Below are 18,302 nucleotides of genomic sequence, written 5' to 3' on the forward strand. Positions count from 1 at the left end.
AAGTAAGCTGCATGTGTTTCCATATGAGCAAACGCTGTTTCTATTGGAGTTGCATGGCAATCGACATGATTCCGAAAATGAAATAAAACTATTAATTGCATGGATATCATTACCTAGATCTAATCAAGCTCACTCAGGTTGTGGAGACTTTCCCGTTCAATCACCAATTGCCATCTTCTCTTTCTTCCGACTAATAATTCAAATCCAATTCTATATATTAAACTGTGGCGGTTCATAGAGGAGTGAGAGCGGAGAGAATGGAGAGAAACCCTAGAGGACGCTCTTCTCTTCCTTTTTTCTCTTTATGTTTCTTGTTGTCGCTTGTTCATATCCGTGGAAAGAAGCAAGGAGATGTTCTTGATTCTCTATACAAAGCGAAGTTGGAGAAGTTGGGGATCGACACGAGCCTTTTTCAGGTGAGTGACCATCATGAAATTCTCAATACTAGGATTTATGGTCAAGAAGGACTGAAGGAGATAGATAGGATCAAAAGGTTGCCCGGACAACCGCCAGTCAAATTTGATCACTATGGTGGTTATGTCACCGTCGATGAATCGGCCGGTCGAGCCTTATTTTATTACTTTGCCGAAGCGGAGCGAAATAAGGTCTCGGTGCCACTTCTTTTATGGCTTAATGGAGGTGAGTGCTTTAATTTTCCCAATTTCGCTTGATCTCCAGTGCAAGTATACCATTGTCTTCACTAGGGGATTTACCACAGTTTTTATAGTCAAGATATATAATAGCATGGTAGTAACAGCCCCATTGTAATGGTGTCGATTCAGTCCTAAAACTTTATTTTTTGTCAATTCAGTACCAAATTTTTTTCATATTCCTTCCAGTGAACTTTGGCTAGTCGGTGTTGACGTGACAATTTTTAACATTATTTTAATAAATTTCAAATCTTTTTCAAATCTTTTTTTTTTTTTTTGTTCTTCTCTTTCTTACTCCAGCCACTGGTCAGAGACAAGGGCTAGCAAGGTTGACCTTATTCATCATGATTTTCCATTTTCTAATTTACCTTATTCATCTTGTCAATTCCAACATCTGAATAGAGTGATATAGAATATGCAGAACTGAATCGGTCCAATTAATATATCACCGTCCTCTTTGTAAGCACAGATTAACCATCTATCTCATTCTATTGGTTATCTTTATACGTCATTATATTGCAAAGCATATTTGATTTTTTTTTTCTGGTGCGTTTAAGCGAGTAAACATTAGTTGTTTATTCTTTTTTTTTTTCAGGTCCCGGTTGCTCATCTCTCTATGGAGCAATGCAGGAACTCGGACCGTTCTGAGTCCATAGCAACGGGAAGACTCTCTACAGAAATAAATTTGCATGGAATATTGGTGAAGTACTTAAAAATATAGTGTAGTTGTTTTTAAAGTATTTCACCTTTTCTTTTCGCTGATAGGGCGGATCAAAATTATTTGTTTTGTGAGGGCAGCTGCGAATGTGTTGTTCCTAGAGTCTCCGGCTGGTGTCGGATTTTCTTATTCCAACACAATGTCGGACTATAGCGCAAATGGAGACAGGAAAACAGCCGCGGACAATTATGTGTTCTTGTTAAATTGGCTGGAGAGGTTTCCCGAGTACAAGGATCGGGAGTTTTACATTTCAGGCGAGAGCTACGCAGGCCATTTCGTACCTGAGCTCGCTCACACCATCCTAAACTACAACAAGAAGGCAAACAAGACCCTTATCAACCTCAAAGGGATTATAGTAAGTTGTTTCCGCAAATTAATTAGTCTTTTTTCTTTAGAAATGCTTTAAGCTTGCGTGAGTTTTTGTGTTGGCTTTCAGCGTTCTAATGGATGATTAAAAGCTACATATCATCATGCACGTCTTGGCTATTAATTTATTTTCCCATTTGCTATAATGGGATGGGATTTTAACTAACAACTGAGCGTTTGCTATGGCCAAATCATTGGACATAGGCATATAATTCAAAGGACTACTTGAACATGCGTGCAGATTGGAAATGCAGCAATCAATGACGAGACGGACCATAAAGGGATGTACGAGTACTTTGCTACGCATGCGTTGATATCCGATGAAACATGGTATGCAATTCAAAAGTATTGCGACTTTTCACCAAATGTCACGGAACTAGTAAGCCAATGCAAATCGGCTATGTCGGATGTGAATAATGATGTTTCTCCCATTAACATTTACGACATCTACGCCCCTTTGTGCTTCTCCAACCTGACTGCTCATCCCAAGAAGACCAACGTGAGCTCAAATCCATTTGCTTATTCTTTTCCCCTAAAAAATGTTGCACTTTTGAACAAGGATATAGCAAAACCTTTAACTCAAATTTGCAAAGGTAATAGAATTTCGGGTTGCGTTTTGTTCTCGCAGATCATGAACTTAGACCCGTGTAGTGACATCTACATGCATGCGTACCTGAACAGAGAAGATGTGCAAGAGGCACTTCATGCTAACGTGACGAAGCTGGATCACCACTGGGAAGGGTGCAGCGTTGTTATCAAGGGCTGGGGAGATAGCCCTTTCACCATCATCCCTCTCCTCCAAGAATTCATGTCCAATGGACTCCGCGTTTGGGTGTTCAGGTATATATTCAATGTTTTTGTTTGTTGGTGATTGAAGTGGTTGCATGACTAACGATTGACTGAAAATGCAGCGGGGATACGGATGGAAGAGTGCCGGTGACTTCAACCCAGAGGTCTCTTAGCAAGATGAGCCTCCGCACAAAGAATCCATGGCGTCCTTGGTTCCTTGGAGGCGAGGTGAGGCGGCTTATTTGTTTTCATGACATTGACCCCTTCTAGTTACGTACCCTTGATTGTTTTTGTCTTGGATCGCCTCCTCCTCAAGGGATCGATTGGCTCGGTTTGCTGAACCAAAAGTAATCCGCACCTTCTTTTGACGCATATAGGTCGGAGGGTAGGTGCAAGTGTATGCGGGAGACTTGACGTTTGCGACGGTGCGAGGAGCGGGGCATCAAGTGCCGAGCTATCAGCCCAAGAGAGCTCTCTCTCTCATCTCTCACTTCCTTGCTGGCTCTCTTCTCCCATCAAAATAGACCCTACCAGTGCTTGAAGATGATGGATTAACGCTTGCGATAACACTTCACTTATTCAGGAATTGAAGAACTTCATTGTTTCTCTTTGAACGAAGAAATTGATGCGGAGAGAAATGTGGAAGCAGGGAAAATTGGCGAAGAGAGGCAAACACAAAGACAGAGTCGAGCTTGTTTGTTCTTTAGGGCTTAAACGTTACGGTGTTTAATTTAATTGGAATGTGTTCCATTCTGCTTTTGTTTTCGTTAAGGATCAGCCTAATCCACAAAAAAAAAAAAAATGTCAAGAATCTGTGGAGCTCACATCGAGTCTCACCATAAAAAGTAAATATTTCAATATAGTTGTTCGGTAATATATCATATGTAAAAATGTGTTCAAGACTTCTTATTTTTATTTTTGCGGGCATATTGCATTCACCTTATTTATTTATTTATTGGAATTCCTCTTAACTAGGTTTCTTCCACAAACGAAGCACACAAATTAACAGATGCAAATAAATCTAGAATTCTTTATTTGGCTATCACAAAATGAAAATAATTACCACCTACGTAAAAGTTACAAGTGGAATATGCTATAAAGTGAAGCACAAGTTGATAGAGTAGTGTTAACACACACACACACACAAAAAGGGACAAAAAAAAAAAATACAACTTTTGGTTATAATTGACGAGTGATAGACTTTGTGAAAGTTTCGTTGTTTCAAATGAAAAAGGGAAAATCACCCCAGAAATCCTAAACCTATTGTATAATGGCCAATTCAGTTACAAACTTTTCAATTTGGCTAATTTAGTCGTAAACATTTTAACGACTTTCCAAAGTAGTCCTTCTGGTTCAATTATGGCTGAAAATCCTTAGGGGACAACCCTTGTAATTTCTAATAAATTTTCTGAATTGTCTTTCCTTTGTCTTCTTTTCTTTTCTTTTTTCCTATTTCCCTCATCAGTCGCAAGTCACTAGCTACGGGCGAGGGCTGCAATGCCCTCACCGGCCCTTGCTTGTGGTTGACGAACTCCATCAGCCATCACTAAGGCCTTGATGACCGATGGAAGGAAATAGGAAAAAAATAAAAGGAGATAAATTTTTTTTTTTTTAATATATTGCAAAAATCATCCAAGTCAATGCCGTTGCTAGTCGTGCCATGTAGGATGTCCGACGTCCACTTCAACGATTGTTAGCCAAAATCAACCTGAATAATATATCTAAAAATCGTCGAAATATTTGGACTGAATTGATTGCCGTATAATAGGTTTAAGATTTTTCGGATAATTATTTCAAATAAAATCTATTTGACTTTTTTTCTTTTGTGACCTTATCTAATATTTGTTAGTCATCCATGTTCATCTCCATAAGTTGCTTCATAAGGAACAGATGTATGAGGATTGGGAATACTTTTTGAAGAAATGAGGAAAGACTAGTAGATCCCTTGGAAATACGATCGCTTACTTACTTTTGTAGGACAGGATTAGACAATAGGTATAGGTTATAGAACCACGATCCAAAATGAGCCACGTCATCCATATCTAGTCGTATGCCAATTCGTATGGCACGTACATCTTGCATTAACATCCACTATTAAAGAGCGAAGTTCCGGAATCCTGGGGTCGACAAGAGCCATTCTCATGCGATCGACCGCCATGGATTAAAGGATGAACATGAGACTAGGCTGTATTCTCAAGAGGGACTGAAAGGGAAAGACCGGATCCGGAGATTGCCCGGAGAGCCGCGGGTAGAGCTCAGCCACTACGGCGGTTATGTCACGGTTGATGAAACGGGGGGTCGAGCATTTTTCTACTACTTGGCCGAAGCACCGCGTGATAAGGATTCTCTTCCTCTTCTTATTTGGCTTGGTGGAGGTACTATGTGTTCTTGACTCTCACATCTGCTCGATCTCCAATGTCATTGCCAGGTTCAGGGTACGAAATATCAAGTTCGCTTCACTTTTAGTGAAGTACATACGCCCCATTATCTAATCATTTCTAGGAAAATCTCTCCCTCCCCGCAAGGTCAACATACTTAATAATGGCCAACGAAACGGAAGATCTTAACACTATTTTTTCTCTTTAAAATCTAACTTGGAAGAATGCCTTTTTTCACGGTCGAATATATTTTTACAGGGATGTGAGTTATGACTTATCATGATATGCCGTTTAATAATGCTATCTTGTTGGGCTGGTTGCACAAAGAGTAAGCGTGAGCTATATAAAGATTATTTATCGTCTCCGATCTTGAAGCTATCTACGAGTGCATTTGAAAAAAATATTGATCATGAATTTCATGCTCTAATCTCAGGTCCCGGTTGCTCATCCCTTGCCTACTGTGCAATGCAAGAACTCGGGCCATTTCGAGTCCACAGTGACGGCAAAACTCTTTATCGAAATAAATTCGCGTGGAATATTGGTATAGAATGACGATCATATGTTGTCTGATTCATGTAATTGCGAACTATTTGACTTACTATCACTGTCATTGTTATGTGGCAGCCGCGAATGTGTTGTTCCTAGAATCTCCGGCCAGTGTCAGTTTCTCGTACTCGAACACTACATCCGATTATAGCACCAATGGAGATCGGAAAACAGCAGAAGACAACTATGTGTTTGTTCTTAATTGGCTTGAAGGATTTCCCGAACACAAGAATAGGAATCTTTACCTATCCGGCGAGAGCTATGCGGGGCATTATTGTCGCGACCTAAAAATTGGTTTTTTCAGGTTAACGGATTATTAGGTTAATCAGATTAACTAACCTAATTCGGACTCTCCCAAGTCCTACCGAATCGCAACTTAGGTTCAATTACGTGTCAAAATTTTAAATTGGAGCCGCCACTAATCTTTTATGGTAGGTAGATTAGAAACATAAATAAAGTATTCGGGAGAAAATACTTTATTTCATACGAACCAGAGATTAAATGGATTCGGGGACTTGGTTACATTAACTTTCAATTAATGCCCTTTCAGTACCCGATTTTCATGAAAAATCCTTAGTTTGATGATTTGATTTTTTTTTTTGGGTTTTCTTTTATTAAATGCAATGCTAATGCAATATACCTATATGACATGTGAGATGTAATGACATGGCAAAAATACGTGACATGGCATAGTGACATGGCATAATGACATGGCAAATATGCATGACAAGGAAAATATAATAATGGAAACTAAACTATAATGCTATGCAACGTGAATGGTATTTTTTAGTACATTTTTGTGTATTTTCGGATTTATGAAAAAATAAAGGTAAAAGACTACCTAAAATGAAATAACATCCGATTTAATTTAAGAAATTGATTTCTCAAAGTCCTAATTTTTATTAGATGTTATTTTCATGCAAATGTATGAGAGAACATGATTTAACCTAAGAAAAATGCAACATCTTTTTTTGAATTTTTTAGGAATTTATTTAAACCATGAAAATAATGAAATTTGAACAAAAATAAACAATATTGCCCATAAAACACCTTTAAATCCGAAATTCCAATTTTTATTCACAACATCCCCGAGATTAGGGTTAGCAAATGAATATATTATAGAATTACCGTCGTCCCTATATACATAGGGCAAACCTTGAAATTCTATTTAGGAATTAGCGATCCGCTCCTCGTTATCGAGGATTTGATATCTAATTGACACATACGGGCACGATCGTACTTCGAGATCGAAGTCATATATTGCCTTTAATGTACGTTTTCCGAGGGACAAGGCACAAAGAGGGAGCATGTGTTATGGGCAAGATTGTTTATTTAAATGCAAATTTTTAACAAACAATCAATCACATGAACAAATAAATATGCATAAGGACATAAAATGCAAAAGCCAAGGTTGATTGAAGGTGATGCAGCAAAGCAATGTCTCAAAAGTCCTTTGACAGTCAATTAAAAGTTCATTCTTTTATGATCGAAAGGATTTGCTCTATCAACTTTTAATTACAAATTGATGCACGTTTAGCAAGATACAATAGTTTAAGTGCAAGTTATCAACTGAATAAGCATAAATCCACAATCTAAAGTTGCAACATGTTATCTTTTCCAAGCAAAAAATCTGCGCTGCGTAATCCGTCCAAAATAGCCGCTTTTTAGCTCAAATTTTCAGCAAATCAAGCTCCTAAATAGCCAAGACTCCACCACCAGACGTAGCTTTGTTAGACTCAAATAACGACAAAAGAACGAGCTGTTTTACCACCCAAATAAGGCTGATTTGAGTGTGAACAAGGGCTGGACAACAGGGTGTTGACGACTTCGAGCGTGCGGATGAACCTTAGTTGTCGACAAGGCTGCACGAGCTAAGTTGGGATGACGCAAGGCTGGACGATGGAGCTGGGACGCTGTGCTGGATGGCAGAAGGTGGCAGCGTCTCGGTGGATGTCGGACGACAAGACGACGTCGGGATGATATGCCGCGGGGGAAAGATTTTCGACCGCGGGGGAAAGATTTTCGACCAAAGCTTGCTTCGACCGAACACCTCTTGCCTTTTGCCTCTCTAAGCTCACGTGTATTTTTTCTATGACCGTCCCCCCAGAATGCGTGTGTGATGTGTCTTTATATAGTGGATTGCTAGGGCTTCTTCAAAGAATATCACAATTTTTCTTTTTTTTTCTTGACCGAAATTCCTTTCTTCACATAAAGATATATTTTTCAATGAATATCACACCCTTGCATGGTCAGAAACATAATCTCCGTCAGGCAAATCTTTCGGGGCATGAACACATATCTTTTTTTTCCTCCCTTCACGTGCAGAAGAAGATTGGGCTTGAAGAATCAAATCTTTAACCAATTTGATCTAATTCTTTCCTCTTTTGACCATGAAAATATATCTTTCCTCACTTGCATTGCATGCTTGGCCACGTATGACCTAGCCATGTCTTTTCCTTGCCTTTTATGATAATAAAATGTGGACTTCGGTTGATCCGAGCAAAACTCAATGCGATTCTCGGCTTAGACCAATTTTCAATTTACTAAGTCTAATGAATACTATTAAACTTAGAAATCACTCATTTAAGTCCATCCACCGTTACTCAGAATTAATGCGGATGTGATGCATGCGTGCTAAAAAATAAAAAAATTGATTTGATTATTTTTGTTTAGAACTAGAATTAGTCCTAATTTTATGCAAAATAAACGACTAAAAAGGAATATCCAAAATTTAGGGGTCAACAATTATGTACCTCAGCTTGCTCACAACACCCTCTACCACAACAAGGAGGCCAACCGGACCCTTATTAACCTCGAAGGGATTACGGTAAGATCTCTCTCCCCCTATTAGAAAATTATCCTACTTTATACAATTATATCACACAATGCGTTGTCAATCGGACTTCGTGAATTGTCAATTCAAATGTGAATTTTTCTCAGTTTTTCTATAAAACACCAAATCAATTTATGCGAAAAGTACTTTGCTTGAAAAGTTTGACATTGTTGTACATAACAATACGTGAAGGATTGTGCAATTGACAGGAGAAAGGAAATGCAAATGTTCTTCATCCATTAGCTTAAAGAAATGCAAATGATCATCATCCACTGGTTTTCGACGCATGCATGGGCAAAATTGTCCAAAAAGTCCTAAACATATGCACTCTTGTCATTTCAGTCAAAAGCTTTTTTTTATTTTGCTAATTGAGTCCTAAACATTTTCACATTTTGTCAATTGAGTCTATTCGACCAACTTTGGCTGAAAATCGCCAATGTGAACGCTGGCCGCCCTACGCGATACGATCGGCACAGACAAGAACGATTTTAATATTATTATAATAATTTTTACTTTCACATTTTGTCACTGATTTTTTGAATTTTTTATTATTTTTTTCGCCTAGACCAAGCGAGGGCTATGACAGCCTCGCCGGCTCTAAGTGTTGGGACAACAAACTAAAGAAAAAAAAATGAAAAAATGAAAAAATATTAAAATACTATTAAAAAAATCCACGTCGGTGTCGATAGACCAAAATTAATCAGGCGGATTGAATTGGCACAAAATTTTTTTAGAGCCGATTAGCAAAATAGATGTTTAGGATTGAATTGATACAATTATAAAAAAAATTTAGGATGTTTTTGGTAATTCTCCCGGTGTACATACTCCAAAGAATATAAATGTTGAAACAAAGAAAACCAGGGTCGATAGGGTGCGTGTGGACTTTTAATTGACCGGTTATGCAGATCGGGAACACTGTGATCGACGACGAGGCAGATCTGAGAGGGATGTACGAATGCTTAGCGACGCACGCGTTGATATCGGACCAAACGTGGAACGAGATTCAAAAGTACTGCGACTTCTCCGCGAACCCACCTCTCATCAGTCGAGCCAATGCACTTCCGCCGCCGCTGATGCGGACGACGACGTCTCGTCCCTCGACCCGTACAACATCTACGCTCCCTTGGGCTCGTCCTCCAACCTGACCTCGCTTCCCAAGAAGGCTTCCGGGAGTTGCGGTTCAAAGTCTCATTGTCGTGATAGGCTGCTGTATATGAACAAACTATTTATTATGTGGTTCGTGCCTTCTCTTTGTTTTGCAGATAATGAAGTTTGACCCGTGCAGCGAGGACTACGTTCGGGCGTACATGAACAGAGCAGAAGTGGAGGAGGCGCTTCATGCGAACGTGACGAAACTCAAGTTTGACTGGGAACCATGCAGCGCCGCGGGGGAGACAGCTCTCGCACCATCCGCCCTGCCCTCCGTGAACTCTCCCATGGACTTCGTGTCTGGGTTTTCAGGTGAAAATATAATTCGCTCGTCTCGTCTTGATCCCACATTAAGTGCGCAAATTTTCTTTTAGAAAGTGAGTGATAGGGATACCGAATGAACTACAGCGAAGTCGAGTATAGTATGTGGAAGTCAATGAACAGTGAAGCTAATGCATCAATGTTTGTACACGGTACGTGTCTTTTCGATTGATGCGCTGATCGAATGATACGGAAATTGCGGATGGGGTCGTGCCGGTGACTTCGACCAAGAAATCTCTTCATAAGATGGGCCTCCCGACAAAACGTCCATGGCGTCCTCGGTACGTTGGGGGGCGAGGTGGGTGCCCAGCTTTTTCTCCTGAACAACAGAAAAATCGATATAGATCCTCTCATTTGTCAGAGATATCTAGATACACTTCATTGGAAGATCGGGACTTTAATGTCATTTACGTATGGGATGGCGTAGGTTGGGGGATAAGTGCAAGTGTACGAGGGAGATCTAACGTTCGCGACGGTGCGAGGGGCGGGGCGTCAGGTGCCGAGTTGCCAGCCCCGAAGAGCCCTCTCTCTCATCTCTCACTTCCTCTCTGGCTCTTCACTCCCATCACAATAGCAATGGCATAGCCCCAAGTCATGAAAGATGACCAATTGCTTATACTTGTTCTATTGCCCTTTTCGTCAATTACTATTTAGGGATTTGATTCTTTGTCCTTCCAAGGAATAAATCGATTTGGATACTAGCAAATTCGATTTCCTCCTTCCCGTCTTTCGGAGATCGCCGGACCGGTATTGTTTTAAACCACTTTTCCAGCCATAGTCGAGGGTTTAAAAGTGTAAATGTTTGGCCTTGTACAATCCTCGATAGAGTTTCACCGACGATTCAATCTACAATATGAGTTTCCAAAGAAAAAAGAGGAACCGTTGTTGTACGAAGGGAAATAAGGAATTGTAAATGTTAGTGAGGGTAAAATTGGAAAGAAAGAAATTCATTATTCCTTAAACTTACATACCGCTTTGTTAGGACTTGCAATTTAAAAAAAAAATGGTCCACAAATATTTTATCACGAGGATTTCAAAGACCTAAAGTCCTGGAGCTTAACCAAAGGCACCCTAACTCGGGTCGGGGTCGATTTTTCTTGGGCCTATCAAAAGCCGGGTCAGAGTCCCTTGGCATGGTCGGAAATTGGTCAACGGGTTCGTGTGGCTACGTTTGTCGGACCTACATGGTTACGTGACTATGCCGAGTGCGATTGCTGTCGGAGAAGGGAAGAGACATCCTTCGAAGCCTTCGTCTCCCGCGAACCGGCGGATTGGGGCGAAGGGAATCTTCCAGCCGCCGGTGGCATGACGGGACCATCGCTCGCTGACGGGAGGTCGCCGACCAGGAAGAGGAGCGGCAGCGAGAGAACCACCTCCATAAACTCTTTGGACCACGACATTCTCTGTGCCGTCTTCTCCTTCCTTGGCCCCTTCGACCTTGCTCGCTGTTCCTCCGTCTGCAAATTCTGGTCTGCCTCTGCCTCTCCCTCTCCCTTTCCCTCTCGTTTGGCACTTTAGTTCAATTTGGTGTCGAAAGTTGGAAATTTTTTCGGAGTTATGCTTCTTAAGCTGTCTTAACCCTTCGCTCGCCATTTAGTAGATGATATATAGTGGCCGGTGTATTGGAACAAGTTGAAATATGCGGGGTTTGGATTGGAAATACCGTGAATTGAAGACTTTAGACCTGTGTTTCTTGGTTAGACTGAAAGTGCCGCAAATGATTCTCAAGACTAGTGGTCTGAGGGATTTCGGGTAGAGGATGGGCTTAAAAGAAGCCTATGTGTTTTTGAGCGAATCAAAGAGTTTGGAGGGATATGCTTCATTTTGAAAGGCCTTTTACCCCTTCGGTTTTGCAGGAACAAGATTGTCGACAAATCCAAGTTATTGCAAGAGTTGTATTATAGACAGCGTGGCAGTTATGCACATTCTTCCGATATGCCGGCACTCTCACAGAAACCACTGAGACACCATATGCTGGAATGGGCGATAAAACATCACCAATCTTCTTTGAGAGAAGGCCATGTTGAAGTTGATCAGTGGAAAGGGCATTCAATTGGGTAAGTTTTCCATTACCACTACAGACTCACTTCCTCTCCTCCATGTTTGAATTTGAATAAAACCACCATGCATTTGTTACTTTGGTGATTACCCTCTATTAGCATAAGCTTTTGCTCATTATTAGGAGCAATTTTTTGTACTTCTTTACGAGCAAGTGTTTCTGGTCATTTACCATTGATCGCACAGGGTAATCAGATGCTTTACTTTCCATGACATAGTATTTAGTTCCTTTTGGTGAGCATATACCATATGATCTGCTAGTGAGTAACTGGGGAAGACATTGAAAGAACTACAAGCGTTCAACAAATCCTCAGTTTTATATGATTTAATATCCAATGGAGTTTATTTGGCAAACAGACTAAATGGATCTTAATCAGAACAGGGGAATTGATCTTTACCAAGGTGGAGTAAGGAGTCCAAAATAAGATTTAGAATTTATTTATCCTCCTTTCTGATTTTATTTGTTAGACTAGCTTTTAATCATACTCTCTGTTAGGGTCAATCGGTGCCGAATGAAGATGGGTTTGATCCTCACTGGTGTAGGTGACAAGGTACGGTCTATTTTTATGCTCTCCTACTTTTTTCTCACTATTTACTTGAAAGAGGTACCATCATGAGATTTACTCTGATGATTCTTGGGGTGGCTTAGTCGAATAAAGCTACTGCTAGACGCAAGGAAGTCATGAAAAGAATTTGAATTTCATGAATTATTCCCTTTGCTTTTCTTGTTGATAAATATTGTTTTTGTGCAATACATTGGTGGCATGATCTAAGAGCCAAAACAAAAGATATTTGTTCTCATATAATGTAATACCATAGGGTTTTCCTTTTTTTCCTTGGCCAGAGGTGTAATACCATAGGATATGAACCTGAAATTAGAAGAAAAAGTGCAAATAATTTTCTTACTTTGCTATCCTATTGTATTTCTGTACCTTCTCATAAGCTGGATACATGATCAATATGTCGGGGATTTGATTTTTTGTATCATGCTTCCTGCCCTTGCGACTTGTTGCTAGCTTCTTACTATGATGGCACATTAAACAGTAAAAATTAATGAAACAGCACTCTTGAGATGTGTTTTTGAATGATTTATCCTGTCTGGGTAAACTTATTGTGTCTAACTCCTGACAAAATATCAACTAAGATCTAAAGGCAGTGATCGATCAGCTCTTGTGAAGGAGTTAACTCTATATTCTCTCTCTCTTTAAGTTTTGCTTTAAAATACCATTCACTTGCTACAAATGTTTTTTCAGTCTTTATCTGGTGGCTAACTTCTCTTTTTCTCGTGGCCACTAACACTGTGCTATGATGTTAGGTTATGCGTCTCTGGTCAGCTGAAAGCTACAAATGCCTTGGAGAATATGCTATTCCACATGCAGTTTCTTTAATTGATTATGATTTTGACGAAAGCAAGGTATTTTAAGATTTCTCTGTCTCGAGATGGTGGAAAAGGGAACGCCCATTCTTGCTCAGATAGGACCATATATGTAATACAGTTAATTCTGTGCATATGAGGCGCTCTTTTGTCTTGACAACCTAATTTTGAAGAACATGATTTTACAGCTTTTCATTAAATTTGCGGTACCCTTTAATTCAGAGACATATGCTGGCAATTTCTGCGCACAACCCATGATTCCATATTAAGGTGCTTCATGTGCAGAAAGGCATCTCTAAAGGCCTTGCCATGTTTCCATTGTAATTTCTTCTTCCTATAGCTGAACGTCATAAAGCTGGTATTCTTCAACTTCATCATGTGGTTGACTGGTCTGGTTCTTGAGATGGATAGAGGTCTAACAACGATTAAATTGTACTCGATTGCATAATATGTTTCAGCTATTTACATACGAAACTCTGAAATTCTCCTGTTGACTTTCTGCAGATTGTTGGCTTGATTGGCACTCGCATAAGCATATGGAGGCGTGGGGGCCAGAGAAGCATATTTCCCTCCCGTGAAGGAACGTTTCCGAAGGGTTTGTGTCTGCGGTGAGTTGAAATATACTCACTTGGATATTCGTTGCCTTCTCAGAGTAATAGGTTCATAAAACCTGCTATACTTTCAATATCCATGGGAAATAATCTATCAAGTTTCCCTGATTTTTGTTAACGGAGACGTTTTCACTTTTTTGCATGGAAATAGGCATTCCGTGTTATGAACTTGTAATTTGGCTCAGTATTTAATGTTCATATCGGAAGTGAATTTGGGATGTCCTTCTCGTGAAATATGTGTTTCAGCATTTTCCAACTTTATGCACATGAGAACAGATTCAACTTTCGTTCTAATCAAGAACACTAAAACTTATTCTGGACTATCCTTGACCGGGAAAAGTAGGAAAATTGATCTTATAAGAAGATTCGGTGCAATTAATGTTGCTTTATCATTCCTTACCATTCTGTATTTGCATCTAGGATGCATACCTATTGAAATACGGCTCCATTAAGTTAGATTCTTTATTTCAATCCCAACTGTATATGTTGGTGTAATGACACAGTTTTGGTCATTGTAAGACTGACATCTGATCTGCAGTTACCTCGATCCTGAGGCAGTTGTTGGATGTGAGGATGGTACTGTTCGTGTGTTTGACATGTACAGTAGGAAATGTTCTCGAATCATTAGGTATGTTATTCTGCTTTGCTAGTTGAAATGTAATTTCTGTCAATAGATTTTCTTACGTGAACCTAAGTTCAATGTCAATCCTATTATGATGCATTGGGGAGGTGATTATACTGTAATGACTCGCTAACGATAGTTCTGGTTGACTGCAGGATGCATTCTGCCCCAGTGACCTGCTTATCTTTGAGCGGTGAGCAGTTGATTTTTAGTAGTTCCTCACTTGGCAGCATCACAATATCAGGTCTTTCATCTGATGAGCGAGTAGCAACATTGAGGCCGAATGATCGCATAGGTTATTTGCTTGCTTGTTCAGCTAATTTCTAACAGCATACATCTTTAGAATTCATTTTGTTTGAGTGGGTTTGCATGGGGAGTTTCAGTTTGTCATGTTCAATTTGGGATTTTATCAGTCAATGTCTGGATCTTTGTATTTCTCACGTCTTTTATTCCCGCAACTAGTTGTTTCCGAAACTTGATTTCATAAGGTCTTGGTTGTAACTTGTCTCTCAGCTAGTCCTTTTCCCAGCGCATGGGGAAAAAAATTCCTGAAAATTGTTATAGTGTCGCAAATGGCCATGGTGGCATCAGTGCGTAATGGTGGGGTTTGGTTGTGTAAAATTCAATTGTTCAAGGTTCTTTCTTTTGATCTGCGATGTGATACTGATGAATGTCATGATGGATTTCCACAGCGCCGTCTCAAGGGTCTAAATATGGTCAAAGTTGTCTGATGATTGCTTATCTTCCTCTTTGCTGCATTATGTTGGGTTGCGTGTGCAAATACATCAAAACCTTTGTCATATTATGAGTCGAATTTATCTGTGTTACACACTGCGATTTTTTTCCCCCTTAGGCAGGATATGATAGATTGCAGATGCTTGCACCATAGCTAACCTACTCGAACGCTATCTATTTTTGACAGGTGTAAAGGCATTATGTTTCAACCCTTGTTCGAGTTTAGTATTTGCTGGATGTGCTTCTGGATATGCATCTTGTTGGGATCTCAGGTAGTTATAGTCCACGACTGTCACTTTCTCTGCTATAGGTACCTTCACGAGATTTAAAAAAATGTCATGTATGTGGGATTCATTTGGTCCCGATCTTCAATACCCTAAAAGAAAAAGCAGCTGATAAATGAGAAGATGCTAATTACTCAGGAAAATGGGGCTTCTGTGGGAAAGACGAGTGAGCCCGAACGTGCTGTACTCGCTGGGACACATGCAGAATGACTCGTCGACGCTGGTTGTTGGTGGAATAGACGGTGTGCTGCGCGTTTTGGATCAAAGCACGGGCGAACTAGTCTCAAGTTACGTCATGGACCAACCGGTATCATCAGCTTCTTCTTCTTCTTCTCTAGGAGGGATAGAGAAAAGAAAGGGAAGGAGGCTCTCAGAAGATGCTCGGATCGACATCATTCCTAGAGCTGCTCGGCCTCCGATCACGTGTTTGGCCGTGGGAATGAAGAAAGTCGTCACCACTCACAACGGAAAGCAAATAAGATTGTGGAAATTTCACTAGAAACTGCACCTTCTTTGAGGATCGTTCTTGTTTTCGTTTTTTCTTTGAACTTCTTGAGGAGAAAAGAAGAAAAAAGAACGAAGAGAAAGGCAATTTGTGTTGACATGATCGTTGTTGTTCAAGCAAATTCAAGGACAGATTATGACGAGATCATTAAAGAAGAAGTATATGCGGAATGTGATTCCGTATCGCCGCCCCTATCTATTGGACTCACACGGCACAACAAGATTCCCAAAATAATAGAAGGTAAAAATCTCAATCATCACATGAATCTAGTCAAGCTCACTCCGGTTGTCGAGACTTTCCTGTTCAAGCAGAATTTGCCGTCCTCTCTTTCATTCGCTTTTCTATATATACAGCTAACTCCATGTATTAAAATGATCATTGAAATCTCTCTAGTGGCTCAAAGAGGAAGAGCTGACAGCAGAGAGAAAGGACAGAAATTCTAGAACACACTCTCCTCTTCTTCTTTTCTCTTTATGTTTCCTGTCTTCCCTGGTTCAAATCCATGGAAGGAAGCAAGGAGATGTTCTTCACTCTCTATGCAAAGCCAAGCGGGAGAAGTCTGGGATCGACACGAGCCTTTTTCAGGCGAGTGATCACCATGGAATTCTCAATTCCGGGGTTTATCGTCAAGAAGGACTGAAGGATAAAGATAAGATCAAAAGATTGCCCGGACAACTGTCGGTCAAATTTGATTAGTACGGCGGTTATGTCACCATCGATGAATTGGCCAGTCGAGCGTTTTATTATTATTTTGCCGAAGCGGCGGCAAGGACCATCGCGGTCAAATTGTGATTCGATGAATGTGCTGTTACTAGATAATTCTCTTGGTGTTATGTAACCATTATTGATTAGGACCAATTCGGTGCCTCAAAGTCATTAGATCATGTAGATCTCACATGAAAAATTGCTAAAATCAAAATCTAGAATGCGCGGAACCCATTGAATCTATCTCTGATTCTATGTTATGAACGATCATTACATTGGGAACGCAGCAATCAACGACAAGACAGACTTCAAAGGGGTGTACGAATACTTGGGCACGCACGCATTGCTATCAGGACAAACATGGCATGCAATTAAAAAATATTGCGACTTTTCACTGAATGCCACCAATCAAGTAACCCAATGCAAATCGGCAAAGTCGGATGCGGTTAATGGTGTATATCCTATTATTAACATTTACAACATCTACGCCCCTCTGTGCTTTTCTTCCAACCTGACTTCTCATCCCAAAAAAGACCAGCGTGAGCTCAAATCCTTTGGCATTCTTATTTCCCCCCCTTCCCCCCTCATAATTTAGCACTTTTGAACGACAATATGAGAAACAATAGCACAAATTTACATTGGCCATCCATTTTCGGGTAGCGTTTTGTTTTCGCAGATCATGGACTTAGACCCATGCGACGACTGCTGCGTGCACGCATTAAGTGCCAAGCTATCAGCCTAAGAGAGCTCTTGCTCTCATCTCTCACTTCCTTGCTGGCTCCCTACTCCCATCAAAATAGATCCTTTTAAGTGCTTGAAGATGGGATGGATGATTAATGCTTGAGCACTCACTTTTCTCTCCATTATCTTTCTCTTTCTTTGGTAATTCACCCGGGCGCGCATGTAATTCTTCAGTTATGTAGGAATACAAGAACTTCATTGTTTCTCTTTGAACGAGTGCGTTGATGTGGAGAGGAACGTGAAAGCTGAGAAAATTGGTGATGATAGTTGAGATGCACATGTGAATTGTGTTAAATAAGTCTCATGTTAAGCATTGGTATGGCGTAAAGTAATTAATACGTTTTTGTTGATTCATAACTCATTAGTTTAAATTTTTGAGTGAAAGTGGATCCAATTGGATATATTAACGGGTTTCGACTTGAGTTCTCTTTTGGCAATCTCTTATAATAAAGGTATTGGACTTTGGTTGTGTGCTCCAAATAAATGTTATCATAGCAAGGTTGATTGAATGATCAATGAGTAATAGTATTTGGTGAATATATTAATGAAAGAATCCGGTAACCAACGTGATTTCTGGAGGATCTCCTCCATATGCAAGCCTGCAATATGCGGTGCTTCCTCGAGGGCGAGACTTACTCGATGCCGCGCTACTGTCTCCACATCCTCTCCAAGCCTCAGGTTCATTAGATGGCCTTTTTGGATTAAAGAAGAAATGTTCAGGATTAATGAAGGCATGGTGTTACGTCGGGTGTGAGTGATCACAGTTTTTTTTTTTTTTCTGATTCACTCCTCCAACAAATACTCAAACTTTTCTATTCCTTCCCTTGATGATGCCCCCTTCCCTTGATGATGCCCGTATGACCAGCCAAAAGGGCAGAGAAATTTCATGCAAGTGCTTTATTTCATAATGACTTCT

The 18,302-nt window shown here is 40.2% G+C and overlaps 1 protein-coding gene and 3 pseudogenes across 1 annotated transcript; all 4 read left to right on the plus strand.

The window, feature by feature from the left end:
• Positions 1-18,302, plus strand: part of LOC115742302 — a 46,898-nt pseudogene that overhangs the window by 7,184 nt on the left and 21,412 nt on the right.
• Positions 250-17,493, plus strand: LOC115730753 (annotated as a pseudogene).
• LOC115730752 lies at positions 4,191-10,427 on the plus strand (annotated as a pseudogene).
• On the plus strand, positions 10,974-16,037 carry LOC115730755 (F-box/WD-40 repeat-containing protein At3g52030-like). The gene is made up of 9 exons (XM_030661361.2): positions 10,974-11,219; positions 11,607-11,807; positions 12,305-12,359; positions 13,124-13,222; positions 13,688-13,791; positions 14,333-14,422; positions 14,572-14,711; positions 15,339-15,423; positions 15,574-16,037. The coding sequence occupies exons 1-9, from the start codon at positions 11,056-11,058 to the stop codon at positions 15,932-15,934; spliced, it is 1,299 nt and encodes a 432-aa protein (XP_030517221.1). The 5' UTR covers positions 10,974-11,055; the 3' UTR covers positions 15,935-16,037.

Source organism: Rhodamnia argentea, chromosome 5 (genome assembly GCF_020921035.1).
Source record: "Rhodamnia argentea isolate NSW1041297 chromosome 5, ASM2092103v1, whole genome shotgun sequence".
NCBI lineage: Eukaryota > Viridiplantae > Streptophyta > Magnoliopsida > Myrtales > Myrtaceae > Rhodamnia > Rhodamnia argentea.